Raw genomic sequence first — 15,623 nt, forward strand, 5'->3', positions numbered from 1 at the left:
GCCACAGAAAGATGTATGTCACGGTTCTTATCCTCTAGAGGTTTACAATAGGGGAGATCAGACAAGTACACAAAAGAATAAAGAAGGTGGGGAGTATTTGCTCTGTTAAGTGAGTGGTTCAGATAATCAGTGTTATAAGTAGTTAACCTCCAAAAACTAGACAGTCATAGTGGACTTCTCAGAGGAGTTAGGACTTGAGCTGAAACATAATGAAAGCTACAAATTATACACTGAAACATTTTGGAGAGCATTACTGAGCTCCATTCAATTGGAATCAAGATATTTTTGCTATTATTTTCTATTTTAAGCTGATTTTCAGCCAATGAATCTAATCATTTCCTTTTGAAATTGCCTTGCTTGGGTCGAAAAACTGTCCACTGTTACTTCCTAGCATTCATTCAGAATCCGCATCCATGAGCTTTTGACTCTGATCATTGAGCTGAAATACAGAAGGTTACATCACTCATTTACATTATCACCCTCTCCCCACTCCCAATACAAATGTGACATTTCAATTTTGCACACTTCAACTCTCCTTAAATCATCTGTATAAAAACTTCAAAGCTTGATTGATGATGAATGAGCCATTGTCTCCTCAAGCACCCGCTTCTCATTAGCCTTTAGAGTCTCAGCTTATTAATAATGAACCTTGAGGGCTGACCCAGTGGGGTAGCAGCAATTCATTGTGCTCCCAGCTGAAAGGTCTGGGTTTGAGAAAGATATGGGAATCTTTGGACCAAGTCCATTCCAGAGATGATGTATTAAGTATCACAGGTGGATGATGTGAGCTATATTACTTTTGTATCATTATCTGCCAACAGACTTGTGTGGCGTAAGGTGATGACAGTGAGAAAGATACATTGCTTTATGTCTGAAAAACCCAGTGACTTCTTCCTATAGCTTCATCTTGGAAAATGGACTTTTGCCACTTTGGATTTTGATTTCATGATTGTGACCTTTGGTTTGGATAGGCAATATAAGTCTGATATATGGATTATTCAGACATTCCCATGGTAATTAGACAAGTGCATTATCTCTAATCTTTATTTATTCTGATTATCATTTTAATTCTAAGGTTGACCTGTATCTGTGCCCATGCAAAATAAGGCATTTAGATGTATAATCAGGGATTGAGGTTAAATATTTCCTTCTTGTTTATTTGACTTTCTTATACTATTATCTTTGGAAGCTTTGTGAGTAGAAGTAAAATGTTTACTGTTGATACCAATCATGTAGACTATAGTGGAATATGGCAAATTGCATTTAAAATTATCATCTTTATTTTGTAAAAAAAAAAAAGAGAAAGACATTCAATCTTATTTATTTTATGAAATAGTTGCAAATTGTGCATGAGGTCAAAGCAATTTTGTCGACTTCTTAAACTAAGTAAGGAGGTCATATTAATCTGTATTTTCAGCAGGGATGCTACATCACAATTAGGCTATTCCAAAAGAGGCAAGGGGAATAAAGCCATGATTTGGTATTTTATCACATTTTCTTTTGAGAGAATATATTTGCAAAATGTCAACGATTGTCTTAATGGTTACTCATCCTCAAATTCACTATAATAACTAGCATTTGAAAAGAAATGAAGAATGTGAAAAACTTATTGAAATAACACAAACATTTCCTTCTTCATTAGACTCATGCAAATGGGAAATCAAGGGAAGTAATGGTCAGTCAAATGGACAATCTTTATGGATTGGAAAGCTAAGACGCAAGTACTTTATGTCCTTTGTAAAATGTCATATTGGCACTTTACACCTTTCTAAAAAATAATTTAAGGAACCATATGAGGTAGATTTACAGTTCAATATAAAAACATGCTTTTAGACTTTGTGTAACATATGGCTAGATAATTTACACAGGTTTCAGGAAATTTGGTGTGTCCAGGATAGCTCAAAACCATCATTTTTTACTTGATAAATGATAATAGAATTTGATGCACAGAACAGGTTTAGAGATACCAATGAATGTAACTAACTGTGATTTAAAATATCAAACATACTACTTGCATAATTTTTTACATTATCAATTATAAACATTTTATATAATAAAAGCTATTTATCTTTTAACCTACAAAAACTCTACCTTCACATTTATATTTTTAATTTTCCCTATATTCAAGATACTATATATTTATTGGCCTACTCAAATATGGTTTTCTATAATCAAGATATTATATCTTATTTCATGAAGCAAATATTTATCATGTATCTGCTTTTTGCTCGACACTGGGGATACAGTTTAGACCAAAACAGAAATGACCTCTGAAAATGTAGAACCAGTTCAGATAACCTGTAGTGTTTATGGGAAAAAAAAATAACTTCCATTTTTACTTTGATCTGATCAGAATATAATTTAAAATTAAGAGCTACAACAGAAGTTAATTGATCAATGTTGGTAGCAAATTCCACGTAACTTTTATCTTTAAAGTTCAATTTAACAAATATTTGTTGATTAGCTATTGCTTCAGGTTTGATATATATAGATACAGCACTGAAAAATATCTCTTGCCTTCATGGAGTTTAGTCTAATATTTCAAATATAAATTATGTACTATATATGTTAAATTCAACATATTGGAGAGTAATGTGGATTACAATTTACTTATTCTATTTGCAAAAGGATTCAATTTTTTTTACTTGACTTGCATGCATTAATCTAGTAGGAAATATTTGAGACACAAAACTGTTTAAGTGTTTACATGAATTTTTAAATAATTAAATGATACTTTTTCATAGAATATCAATTTCATATGTTATGATATTCAATTGTGGCAGTTATTAAAAAGACACAGTTCTGTTTTGTAAACTTGCTGGCTATGATTTAAAAAAAAAATTATACCAGTTTTTTTTCTATCAATTATTGCAATGACCAAGAATCTATTTGTGTTTTTTCTGAATTTTCTGTGATATATTTCCTACCATGGAAGTCAAATACAATGGAATGGGATTTACCTTGAGCTCATTTATTTATTCAACATTATTTATGTCTTTTCACTTTTCTAGGCTTTGTGCATCTTTATTTGAAAATTATACATTTGCACAACATTTTCTATCTTACTTAGAATTCCTCTTTTTTGTCATGGTTTAAAATTTTAATAATCACTTTGTTGCATTATTTATTAAATGTTTATTTATTTATTTATTTATTTGAGAGAGAGAGAGAGAGAGAAAGAGGGAGTGTGTGTGTGTGTGTGTGTGTGTGTGAGAGAGAGAGAGAGAGAGTGGGGGAGGTGCAGAGAGAGAGGGAGACACAGAATCTGAAGCAGGTCCAGACTCAAAAACTCGCAGGTTCCAAGCTGTCAGCACAGAGCCCGACATGGGGCTTGAATTCACTAACCAGTGAGATCATGACCTGAGCTGAAGTCAGACACTTAGCTGGCTGAGCAACCCAGGCACTCCTTACTTTATTCCCTTCTAACGGAAGGGAAGTTCTTGGTGTAACACAGATGGTACCGTCCAATAAGCCTTTCATGGAACTTGTATACAACTCTGCTGTTCTTGTATGTTGGCAAAGAAATCTAAAGTATAATCAGACATTCTTCTGGTATCTTCCTGGATAAATGTCTTACCAAGCTTTATTTTTCTAATCCTTGTCCCGCTTTCTAATCTAAAAATGCAGCTTGTAGTCAACCAAGGCAAAAACATTAGGGATCCCTTTTGTCTAGTAAATAATCTGTGTCCTTAACAACTTTCTTACAGGTCAGTATATTCCCCTAGCATCTTCTTAGTTCAGAAATAAATCCAATTTAATATTTCACAACAAAACATATTACATTAATGTTTAAAAAATTGTATAACATTATAAAATCAATGTAAACTATACCAATGAATAAGTACAATATTAACATTATTTCCTATCCTATATTTAGGTAACTGAATTGATCAAAAGAAAATATAAGATAAAGTATACATTAAAACTATGCTATAAATGTCAGTAAAATATACATTTTTCTGATTGTGGTGTTTGACACTCACCAACAGAATACAATCTAAGCCAAGCATGAAGGAAAATACTATTTTCAGGAAAAATACACACATACACGAACAGACTATATGTGCCTTATAAATACATCATTAAATACTAGAAATTTATAAATCTTCCTGACCAGAATTGTTACCAGATGGTTGGTTTTGAATTTAGGGTGTTATCCAAGTTGATCATGATTGTAGTCCTAGTCTGAGATTTCAACTTGAATTATTATTAAAGATTAATTAAAGATTAAACTTGAATTATTATTGCTTCCTTTCTAAATACTTTTCCAAGTAAAAACCAAGCTCTTGGGCGGAATATTTCTGAGAAACAAATGTCAACATTGGTAGCAGATTAGTATTGTTGAAGAAGGGGATTTGATGAGATTATTATTCAGTATAATATAATCTGATTCTGTTTGAATATTTTTAGATAGGAAGTTACAGATGGATATTGTGTTCCTTCAGTATGAACTGTTTGAATTATAATGTGAATCCTGAAAAATATACTCTTTCTACAATATTTGAGCTATTATCTTTTCTCCTCACATTTCTTTTTAAAGTAGAACTTTTCCAAATGTAAACTGAAAAATAACCTTCATTTCCTGGATAGCAGTTAAAATCTTTCTTTGTCACCTAATGAAGAATTATTCCTAGAGCAGAAGAGCATCACCTAATGTCTCATGAGAAAGCTATTAGTATGAGATCGTCACATTTTATAGATAGAAACTTAATGCCAAACATTAATGTAGAAATCCATTTCACAATCTTCTGTACGTCTTACATCTCCCTTCTACTTTGATGAGGATTGTATGGTTAGGTCATGAAAAATAATGAACTGGGCTTTAGAAGTGGAGAGATGATCTAATTTCTTTTTGTTTCCTTTTTTTCCTCACCTGAGAAAATGGAACCAATAGTCAGTGAAAGGATTGATCATGAGAATAGGAGATTTTAAATGTGGAAAGCCTGGCAATGTCAAAATTAATTTGGTGCATTTTATACATGCAATGCAATAAGGCAATTGAGATGTGCTCACCCATCTCACTTCTACAAATACCCCTCTTATGGTGTCACGTGTTCCTTTCATTCTTTTATCACCCTCTTTGGCTTAACGTGACTCTTAAAATTTTTGCTTGGGATACTGCACAAGAAAGATTTTTTTTTTCAAAGCCATTATGGAAAATAGAGTGATTGCCTTCTCAATATTTATGTCCCTCTCCTTCCTCACTAATACTGCTTCTTGAAGTTTTGTTCAAGTAGCAATATGTCCACTCAACCTCTTGCAGTGGGAATGGTCAGGGGATATTGTTCTGACCAATAAAAAGCAGACATAATCCTTGGAGAGAGCATCTCGTCAAAAGAATGTCTCTTGCTTGCTCTTCTGTTTTCATCTTACCTTGAATTCAGATAGACACCTTTTTTTAATATTTATTTTTGAGAGAGAAAGAGAGTGAACGGGGGTGGAGGGGCAGAGAGACTGGGGACAGAGGATCTGAAGCAGGCTCTGCATTGACAACAGACAGCCCGACATGAGCCTTGGGCTAAAGAGCTATGAGATCATGACCTGAGTCCAAGTCAGAAGCTTAACTGACTGAGCCACCCAGGTGCCCACAGACATTTTTAGATACAGCAACCTTTTTGGGCTCGGGATGAATAAAAACCAGGACCCAAAGCAGATGTAGGTACTCTGGACACTACTACCTCCTATAGGTTTCTTATTATGTGAGAAAGTCATTCCCTATCTACATAAACTATTGTTAACTGTTTTTTGTTACTTGTAGCAATGTTTAATGGACTCAAATATAATTTCTCTTAAGAGATAAGAGAGAAAGATGTGGTAAATATTGGGTAGGAAGATGTTATGTGTATTTCTAACCAACAATTTCTTCAAGTAAAAGAATGGTATTTCACAAAAAAAGATTAGCATTTGCAGAGGGAATATCTACTTCTTTTTCTTTTCTTTTTTTTTTTTTTTCGTTCAGGGGAAACAAGTTAGCTGATCAAAGCCAGTGATAAATAGAGAATCAAGTAAAAATTGGCTTTAATGAATTTTATCCTATGGTCCTGTCATTGTTCCAGTGAACCATGGGGTTTTCATTGTGTCTTGCTTTGTGTTCTTCTTAAAGAATAATTGGCAATTCTATTGATTCCATTTGAGAGGATCAAAGAACATTTTTATGATTGAGACATTAATTTTAGCTTTCATTTTGTTTTAATCACTTACCTACTGACTCGTCAATGTCACATTGACTGAAAGAATTTTTTCCTAAGAGAGACAGATGAGTTAAATGACCAAAAAAAGAGGATTAGTTAAATAAATATTATTTACTTTATGTTCTGGCATATTGTATTCTCATTAGAAATAATGTAGAATAATATTTAATTAGCATTAAATACTCATCACTTAATATTAGACAAAACTAGTATGTTTTGAAATATTGCATGCCATGTTATTCCAAGTTCAGAGGATTAAAAAAAGGAAAAAGACTGAGAGTATCTATACCAAACTATGAAGTGTTTCTCTGAGTATTTGTGTTATGGATGGTTGTTTCTCTCTGTATTTTCCATTTTTTTTTCCAATTTCTTCAATCAATTTATGTGACCCAGTAATGATCTTTAAAAAAAATATGTTGGCTATTAACAAGATAATTCTAATTTAACACTGAAAATCATTTAAGAATAAATAACTTTTATTGACTTTCTTTTCATCAACAAAAAGTTTGACGAGAAATATGTTTGTTTGTTTTAATACAGAAATCCTTAATGGTGGAGTCTATGTAGACCAGAACAAATTTCTTTGTTACACAGACACAATTCATTGGCAAGATATTGTTCGGAATCCGTGGCCTTCCAACTTGACTCTGGTGTCAACAAACGGTAGCTCAGGATGTGAGTAACATTATCCTTTTGAATGTCTCAAAATGTTCTTCTACTTCTTGTAAAAACAAACAGCTAATGTTTATCATGTCATTAATAATATTTTGAATTTTGATCGCATACATTGAAATGTTCAGTTATATATAATGGAACAATCTTTTGCTTCTAGTTAACTCTCTTTTCAGAGTGCTAACTTCCCTTTTATAAATTCTTCTCTTAACATGACTTATTTTGCTAGGTCTAAATACTTTACCATATTTGTAATGTCTAAGTATTCTAATGTCCAAATGTTTAAACATGCCCCATTGCCCATAAACGTAAGGCTGGTGTCGAACTCTGGCTTCAACTCTCTGTGTGAGTCATGTACCACAGAGAAAAATGTGGTAGAAGAAAAATATTACTTCCTATTCACTATGTTAAATTAAAAAAACAACAACAACAACAACAAAACACTGATGAACATTTTAGAATTCCGAAGCCTCCATTTGCCCTTGAAACCTTCATGGTAATACTGTATAACAATTCCAAGCACCTTAAATAGAGTGGAGAAATACAGATTTCATAGAAGAGATATATGTTACATTCTGGTTTTAGTCATTAGCCTAATAAACTATCCAATTTCCCATTCGCAAAGTGCAGTGTTTCTATCACAGAGGATTTATCAGATTCAGAGTGTTTAATATGATTAAATGACAAGCAAGTAATATTTAAAATATATCATTAAAATCTTAGAAAATTATTCTGTCTAGAATCTGTTTCATTTTCATAAAGCAGGCTGTGTGGTCCCCACATTTATTACTACTGACATTTGTATGAGAACAGAATCTTTATCAAGTGTTAACCTGGGTTTTATATTTCTCATCTATTATTTTATATTTCCCGCCTGAAATCATAACTATCTTCACACTGTTCAATAATTATTTGCCATAGTACTGATTGTGTTATGACACTTTTGTAGAAAATCAAGCTCCGAGGGACAATTATTAAATTTCATGATTGTCCTAATAATATAATGGGGAAATAGGAATATATTTGATCCAAACTGACAGCTGTGTTTTTAATAATGGCTAAAACTTTTTTTAAAGTAGAGTAAAATAATTTTCTTGTCACTTTTGAGCAGAAATTTATATGAGATTTCATCTTTATAGTGTTCAAGTTGCCTACCTTGTACAATTACGTGTGAATAAAAAATTGAATCTATTCATACTAACAAGACAAATAATGTGCTTTAGAAATGGCTTCTGTTTTCAGTCTGCTCATACTATGGTACATTTTGTATATTTGGAGGGGGGCAAGAAGCATAATGGTTGGGGAAGAGGAAAGGCCTACTGACTCTTCGCTTATTAGAGTGGCCAGCCTATAATTGCATGTATGAGATCAGGAAAGAATGAAACACAGGCAAGACAGAAGCCACAGGGAAGCCTTACAGGATGCAGAACAGGAAAGGTCTGGGGGGTTCCTGCACTTTCACAGATGGCATATCTTTGTGCTATTGTTTGTGGGCAATTTTGGATGGTTGTGCCTGTAATTAGGCAACTGTAGCCGCATTTGTCTTGCATGCAAATAATTGCAGGTGCAAAAATTACAAATGCAGAGTAGAGTCATAACAAATGGTCCCTTACAATTAACCACCAAATGCTTGTTGAAGTTTTATTCTTTACATACTAGTTTTATTTGTTGATACATTAAATATATTGCATGACACCATGGCTGATAATTAGAATCGGCTAATCTTTGAATATTGGTTTCAACGTAGCCTATTTTTTCCTCTACCTTCTCCCTATGGGTGATGACAGATACTCTCATGGTTTTAAATGCAAACTTCTGCACTGATGACTCCCAGAACTACATACCACCCAAGTTAAAAATCTGGTGGTCATCATGGACTTCGCCTGCTCATTGGTCATGGCATTGATTTAATCATTAAATCATACTGAATTTGTCTATTTCTTGATTTTACGTGTTTCTTATTGCCATTGCTCTAGTTCAGACTTCATCCATTGTCTGAGTTACTGAAACAATATGAATTCTTAATAAGTTTTGAGGCTACAAACCCTGTGTAGTCTGGTGAAATCAATAGCTCCCTTCTTACAATATGTTTAAACTAATAAATAGGCAAAGAATAAACATTATATATCATAAATGCATAAAACCAATATGTTTATAAAATACATTTTAAAGTATTACATACAAGGGAAATGAATTATACTGAAACACATTTATCAACATACTTAAAAATAAATATGTGATATGGTAATATGCTTCTTCATTAGTACATTAAATAAAAAAAATTCTAACAGCAGGATTAACAGGCAATGTAGTTGTGAAGCAGTGATAGGCCTAAATATTACTTTAAAAAGGACAGTCACTTTAACAAGTGGTGTTGGAAAAATTGGATATTCCCATGTACAGTATTGAAGTAAGACTTTTACCTGACACTATATATAAGAAATTAACTCAAAATGAATTAAAGACCTAAACATAAGACCATAAACCATAAAAATCCTAGAAGAAAACATAGAGGAAAAGCTTCATGGCATTGAATTTGACAATGATTCTTACAGCTGCCACCAAAAGCAAAGACAACAAAAGCAAAATAGAAAAAAACGGGGCTACATAAAACTTAAAAACTTCTGCGCATCAAAGGATGCAATCAACAAAGTCAAAGGCAACTTACAGAATGGGAGAAAAATTTACAAGTTATATATTTGATAAGGGGTTAATATCCAGAATATATAAAGAACTTTTACAACTCAGTAACAAAAACAACCTGGTTCAGAAATGGGCATGCAGTTGAAATAGCATTTCTCCAAAGATGATATACAAATGGCCAACAACAATATGGAAAGATGTTCAATATCACATTGATTTGAAATCTAAATCATAACCATGAGATATCACATTATACCCATTAGAATGACTATTATCAAAATAGTAGAAAGTGACAAGTCTTGGTGAAGATGTTTGAAGAATCTGAAACCTCTGTACACTGTTGGTGGGATTTTAAAGTTGTAAAATAGCAATGGAAAATAGTATGGTAGTTCCTCAAAAATGAAAAATAGAACTACTATATTATCCAGCAACTCAACTTCTTGGTATATATGTAAAGAATTGAAAGCAGTCTCAGAGCAATATTTGCACATGCATATTTATAGTAGCACCCCAATGTTCACTAATGAAAGAATGCATGAACAAAATGCGGCGTGTGTGTGTGTGTGTGTGTGTGTGTGTGTGTGTGTACACACACACATTGGAACATTATTCAGCCTTAAAAAAGTAAGAAAATTATGACATGTTACAACATGGGTGAACCTTGATGACATTTGGCTATGCAAAATAAGCCAGTCACAAAAAGACTGTATGTCCACTTATATGAGGTATCTAAAGTAGTCAAATTCATACAAACTGAAAGAAGAATGGTGGTTACCAGGAGCTGGGAGAATTGGGAAATGGGGAATTTCTGTTTAATGAGTATAGAGTTTCAGTGTTGTAAGATGAAAAAGTTTTGTAGATCTATTGCACAACAATGTAAATATACTTAACACTACTGAGTTGCACACTTAAAAATGGTTATGAGAGTAGATGTTATGTTGTCTGTTTTTACTATAATTAAAAATAGAGAAAGAGGTAAAGAAAGAAAAAGCAAGCAAGAAGAAAGAAAGAAAGAAAGAAAGAAAGAAAGAAAGAAAGAGAGGGAGCTTTTATGATACTGCTAAGTACCAGAATAGAGTATGAATGCATCTTTAGTTTCTATTGGTCGCAGTGTGGTTGGCACTGCCCATATTATCAGGACCTTATATTTATAATTGATGAAAATCATATATTTAATAAGAGATTAATGTGAATAATAATGTGACAATTCCTCATTCATGTTCATGGACCTCCTAAATTCCATGCATAAGCCCTTTAGGGGCCCCAGGCCTCCTCGTTAAGAGGCCACCTGTCTTTACCTATTCTCCTTGCCTCCAATTTTGACAAATCCACCTGAGAAAGTGCTACCAAGAGCACTGTTTAATGGATATCTAACTATGACCCTGTCTAAAAACCCTGTCACTGCAACTGACTAATGTGGGGTCAGTTCTTAATAAAACCAGAGGCTTGGAGATTTTAGCAGATTCCTGCTTATTTCTCCCCTCAATGGAATGAGTTCTTATAATTTCTTTGTCTGTACTGCCTTTGCTTTTCTGTCTGCCAGACTAAATTTTGCTTATACGCATCACACTTATCAATTGTTACCCCTTCTAAGAAGTGTTCTCTTCTACAGGCTGGATTAGGTAACTTTTCCCACATAACTGCATAAAGAGCAGGGCTAAATCCTTCCATTCTGTCTCACTCTAAAATGAAAGTCCTATAGGACAAGGCTCAGGTCATCATTTTGTCCTCTGTTTTAGCACATAATGGATGGATAAAAGTTTTATACTGAATAAATGGATAACTAAATGAAACAATCAATTCATAATCAGAAAATCAGATGAATCTAAGTAATAATTTCTTCTGTTCATCATATGTACAAGAATGGATGTGAAGTAAAAGTTATAATCCATAGATACGTAGCTTATTCATTTTAAGTCTTTTTCAGGTAAAAATGGCAACCTACATCTGTGTGCTTAATTTAATTTAAAACTATATAATTGTAGGGGTGCCTGATGGTTCAGTTGGTTAAAAGTCCAACTCTTGATTTTGGCTCACATCATGATCTCACCATTTGTGAGATCAAGCCTGTATTAGGCTCTGTGCTAAGAATGCAGAGCCTGGCTGAGATTATCTCTCTCTCTCTTTCTGTGCTTCTCCCCTGCTTGTGCTCTCTCTCTCTCTCTCTCAAAATATAAATAAATAAATAAATAAATAGAATTTATAACTATATATGTTATACTATTTATATTATATTTATGTTATATGTATATTTTATTATATTTATAAGACATATATGTGTCATATATATATATATATATATATATACATATATATATGTATATAAGACATATATATGTGTACTTTTCCTTTGGTGTAAAGAACCTAATTTGTGTAGGGCTGGTAAATCCACAAATCACACAATTTTGACCAAGAATTTAAGAATATTTGATTCTTCAGTGATATTTTGTAAATTATTTTTCAATAAAGCTTTGGTCTTTTTGTATAGTACCAATTCTTAATGTAAAAAAGCAAAATCTTTTCAAGAGAAACCTGGCTTTTTTTCAACATAACCTTTAGCAACATAACCTTTGCACTATAATTGGAATAATGAAGGAAAGGTTTGAGTGTCTAGAAAAGAAATTTTTAAATGATACCAATCCTTTAAAAATATGAGATTTAGGAGTAATTACAACCAAATTGTATTTTCCAAAAATACTTGAGGTATGTTGACATAAATTTCAGCAAGGTAAGGGAGAGAGTATCTTTTTTATTATAGGAATCCCTAGCAAGACGTACCTAACATTCTAACAGTCTTGGATAGGTTTGTCAACAGGGCTTATTAAATAAACTACCTTCAGAGCTAAACAAACAAACAAACTAACTAACTAATAGTAAATGACGTTTCACTTACTTGGAGTACTTCTAATAACTCCCATCACCACAGAATGTCGAAATGATGGAAATTAGTTGCCCTAGAAAAATTAAGCAAATGAGAGTATATCAGAACATGAATATGGAAAAATAGACAATAATATTTGTCTGGAAGAAAATTGTGTGGTTAAGAGAATGGCTCCAAATGGACTTGTTGGGAACCTTGCACTGCCCAAGTGACCTCGGGCAAGTCACTTGTGCTCTCAGTACCTCCATTTTTGCATCTATTAAGTACGAGTGTCAAGAGCTGAGCTGAGCTGGTAGGTTTCAGGGTGGTTGATTAAGACAAAGAACCAATAAGAAGGTAACAGTCAACCTTTCAGTCCCCTATTGCAGTAGCATAAGCAAGTGGCTAAACTGGAGAAAGCACCAGGTCTTCCACTGTCCATTTTTCCCCATGGAACAGCTCCAGGTCAGGGTCAGGTGGATCAGACTGGTCAGCACAGACAAGGGGAATTGTCTCACTGCTGAGGGAGCCCCAAACAAAAGCTCCTAAAGTTTTATGGATCTAGAAGCCAGAGGATAGGTTTGAGGCAGCAGAAAAAAAGCTGAGTGGAAAAGTTCTGAGTAGTGAATCAGAGTAAAGAAAAAGCATCTTAAATGTTCCCTCCGGCCCGTGTAAGGACTTTCCAGCAAAGGCACCTGAGGAGAGCCTCTGTCAAAGACATTGGATAAATGGAGGCATCCAATGGAGGCAACTGATCTAGAAATGTAGCTATGCTTAAGAGCATGGCTCGTTAGGAAACCCTGAGTTTGCCCTGAATTCAGAGACCACAGTGCATTAGCTGTGTACCAACTCTGGTGTGGATAGGGCAGCTTTCTGTTGTGAGACCTGCCAGGGTAAGCCTGTGGTCAGGCTTGAAAGATCACGCATAGGTTTTTGGCCAGAAACTAATATATCAACTTCATAGGACTATTATGAGGAATAAATAATTTGCTGTGTGTTAAAATCTGAGCTATTTCTTATGATAAAGGAAGAAAGCGACTTCCAGTTATGATTTGTGTTTCCATATGAATTAACCATATGTGGACAGAAATAATTTTATAACATGTGAGTTACATTTTTATTATATATTAGTTAACATTTTATTTTGTTTCTGTTTCTCATGTGTCTAAGCAGAATACAGTATTTTATAGCCTGAGCTCACTGAGGCACCAAAAAGAAGAAACCTCGGATGTTCCAGATCCTACAATCTTTTCTTTAGCTTACACCAGATGTACCACTCATTCTCAAATTGCTTTCCAAAACCAAATACAGGTGTCCCCCACTGTGCAGAAGTAGAAAGCTCCTATGAAACTTTTCAAACCAAAATGGCCTAAAGTAAAGAGTGTCCCCCACTGTCCAAAAGGTTATATTATGTTGCTCGCTTTTCCAAAAGACCAGTGTTAGTGCAGCAATGCCTTTTTTTGTGAAAGTGAAAATCCTCTTCCATTTCTTTCGGATAACAAACAAGTACTAATGTAGGTCTTCACAAAAGTGAAGTGGCCTATTGTGAACTTTTGGAAAGTGTGGGATACCTGCATCACCTATGACAGAGGTACAAATGTGGGGGAATTGGCAAATTCATAAAAGCATTATATTTATTAACATAATTCCATTTGTTTTTTTGTTTTTTTGTTTAATTTTTTTAATGTTTATTTATTTTTGAGACAGAGAGAGACAGAGCATCAACGGGGGAGGGTCAGAGAGAGGGAGACACAGAATTTGAAACAGGCTCCAGGCTCTGAGCTGTCAGCACAGAGCCCAACACGGGGCTCAAACTCACGCACCATGAGATCATGACCTGAGCCGAAGTCGGCCGCTTAACCGACTGAGCCACCCAGGTGCCCCATAATTCTGTTTGTTTAAGCCAATCTACCTGCTTTAAAACCATTAGTAAAACTTAAAAAAAAATTAGTAACACTTAAAACTATATTTTTTCTTTTAATGACTCTCCCCCATCCTAATGACTGCCCACTCCTAACTAATACTGAGTGCTGTGTCCCATGTACGTAAACTGTCTTGAACTAGAAAATAATTAAATATCAAGATACAGTAGAATTAAACCTGATTTTAATTTATCAACTTCTGTTACTCCTTCAATCTTAAAATGTTTATATAAAATAGATGCATTCTTCTAAGCCTGGAATTTTGTGGTAGAGTAGAAAACAAAAATAGCAAGAAAAATTATCCATGGTGCAATTCAGTACAGCTTCAGTTTCCATGTATTATATATGCACAGATCCACTTTTACATAAATGCATTTTATTGAAATAAGTCATGTGCACTGTTTTAAATGATTTTAAAAAAAGTTTTAATGATAGAAATAGAAAAATGTGAAAACCAGAAAAGATAAATGAACTCATATAAACCTAAAAGATTTGTTTTCAAAATAATTTATAAAATAAATTCTTCAGGAATCTAATAAAACAAAAAACAAAAGACTTAAAGATACTTTACGAATTTAAATCAATTATTCTAAACAAAATATTGGCAATAAGAACGAAATAATTTAGGAATGTATTTAAAATATAAAAGCAAGTGGTAGCTTGCTCTTTTAATACTGTAAATGAAAAAGTTTTTCAATACTGTAAATGAAAGAGTTAGGACTTGTCAAGGACCCATATCAGAGAAGGCCTTTATTGATACATTTATAGAAAGACAATTTCCAGGTTGACTGAAACTCACTCCAGGATAAATTTTATGTAAGAAAATTCATTATAAGATGGAAGCACAGCATACCTGCTAGCTTGGTTTTTATTTGTTTGGTTGTTTTTTTGTTTTTTGTTGTGTTCCTTAGCTTCTTAGGGTAAAAGTGCATTGCTTTACTTTTTGAATAGATTTTTCATGACAGATCTTTATTTTCATTATATGGAATAGCTTCCTCTAAAATCAAAATTTTAATTAGGTGTTATATATACAATTAAAGAAGTCAGTACCTCAACCCCAAGAGGCAGAACAGAAGATTTTTCCCATAATATACCTTTCTTAGCTCAGCTCAGTCCCTATATATATATGTATATATGTATATATGTATATATATATATATATATATATATAGGTGTTTGTACATAATAAATATATACATAAAGTATATGTATCCACACACATCCACATACTTACATAGATATACATTGGTCTCAAAGTTTGTGATTATAAATTAATTTCTACTTTCCTTTTACATACAAACCACCTAAAATCTGGGACAAATTCCATAGCCTCTC

At 33.3% G+C, this 15,623-nt stretch overlaps 1 protein-coding gene across 1 annotated transcript in view; it reads left to right on the plus strand.

The window, feature by feature from the left end:
* ERBB4 (erb-b2 receptor tyrosine kinase 4) overlaps positions 1 to 15,623 on the plus strand; it is a 448,902-nt gene that overhangs the window by 61,884 nt on the left and 371,395 nt on the right. The window contains exon 2 of the mRNA XM_049615240.1: positions 6,732 to 6,866. Coding sequence (XP_049471197.1) covers positions 6,732 to 6,866 — 135 coding nt within the window. The remainder of the gene's footprint in view (positions 1 to 6,731; positions 6,867 to 15,623) is intronic.

Source organism: Panthera uncia, assembly GCF_023721935.1.
Source record: "Panthera uncia isolate 11264 chromosome C1 unlocalized genomic scaffold, Puncia_PCG_1.0 HiC_scaffold_3, whole genome shotgun sequence".
Classification (NCBI taxonomy): domain Eukaryota; kingdom Metazoa; phylum Chordata; class Mammalia; order Carnivora; family Felidae; genus Panthera; species Panthera uncia.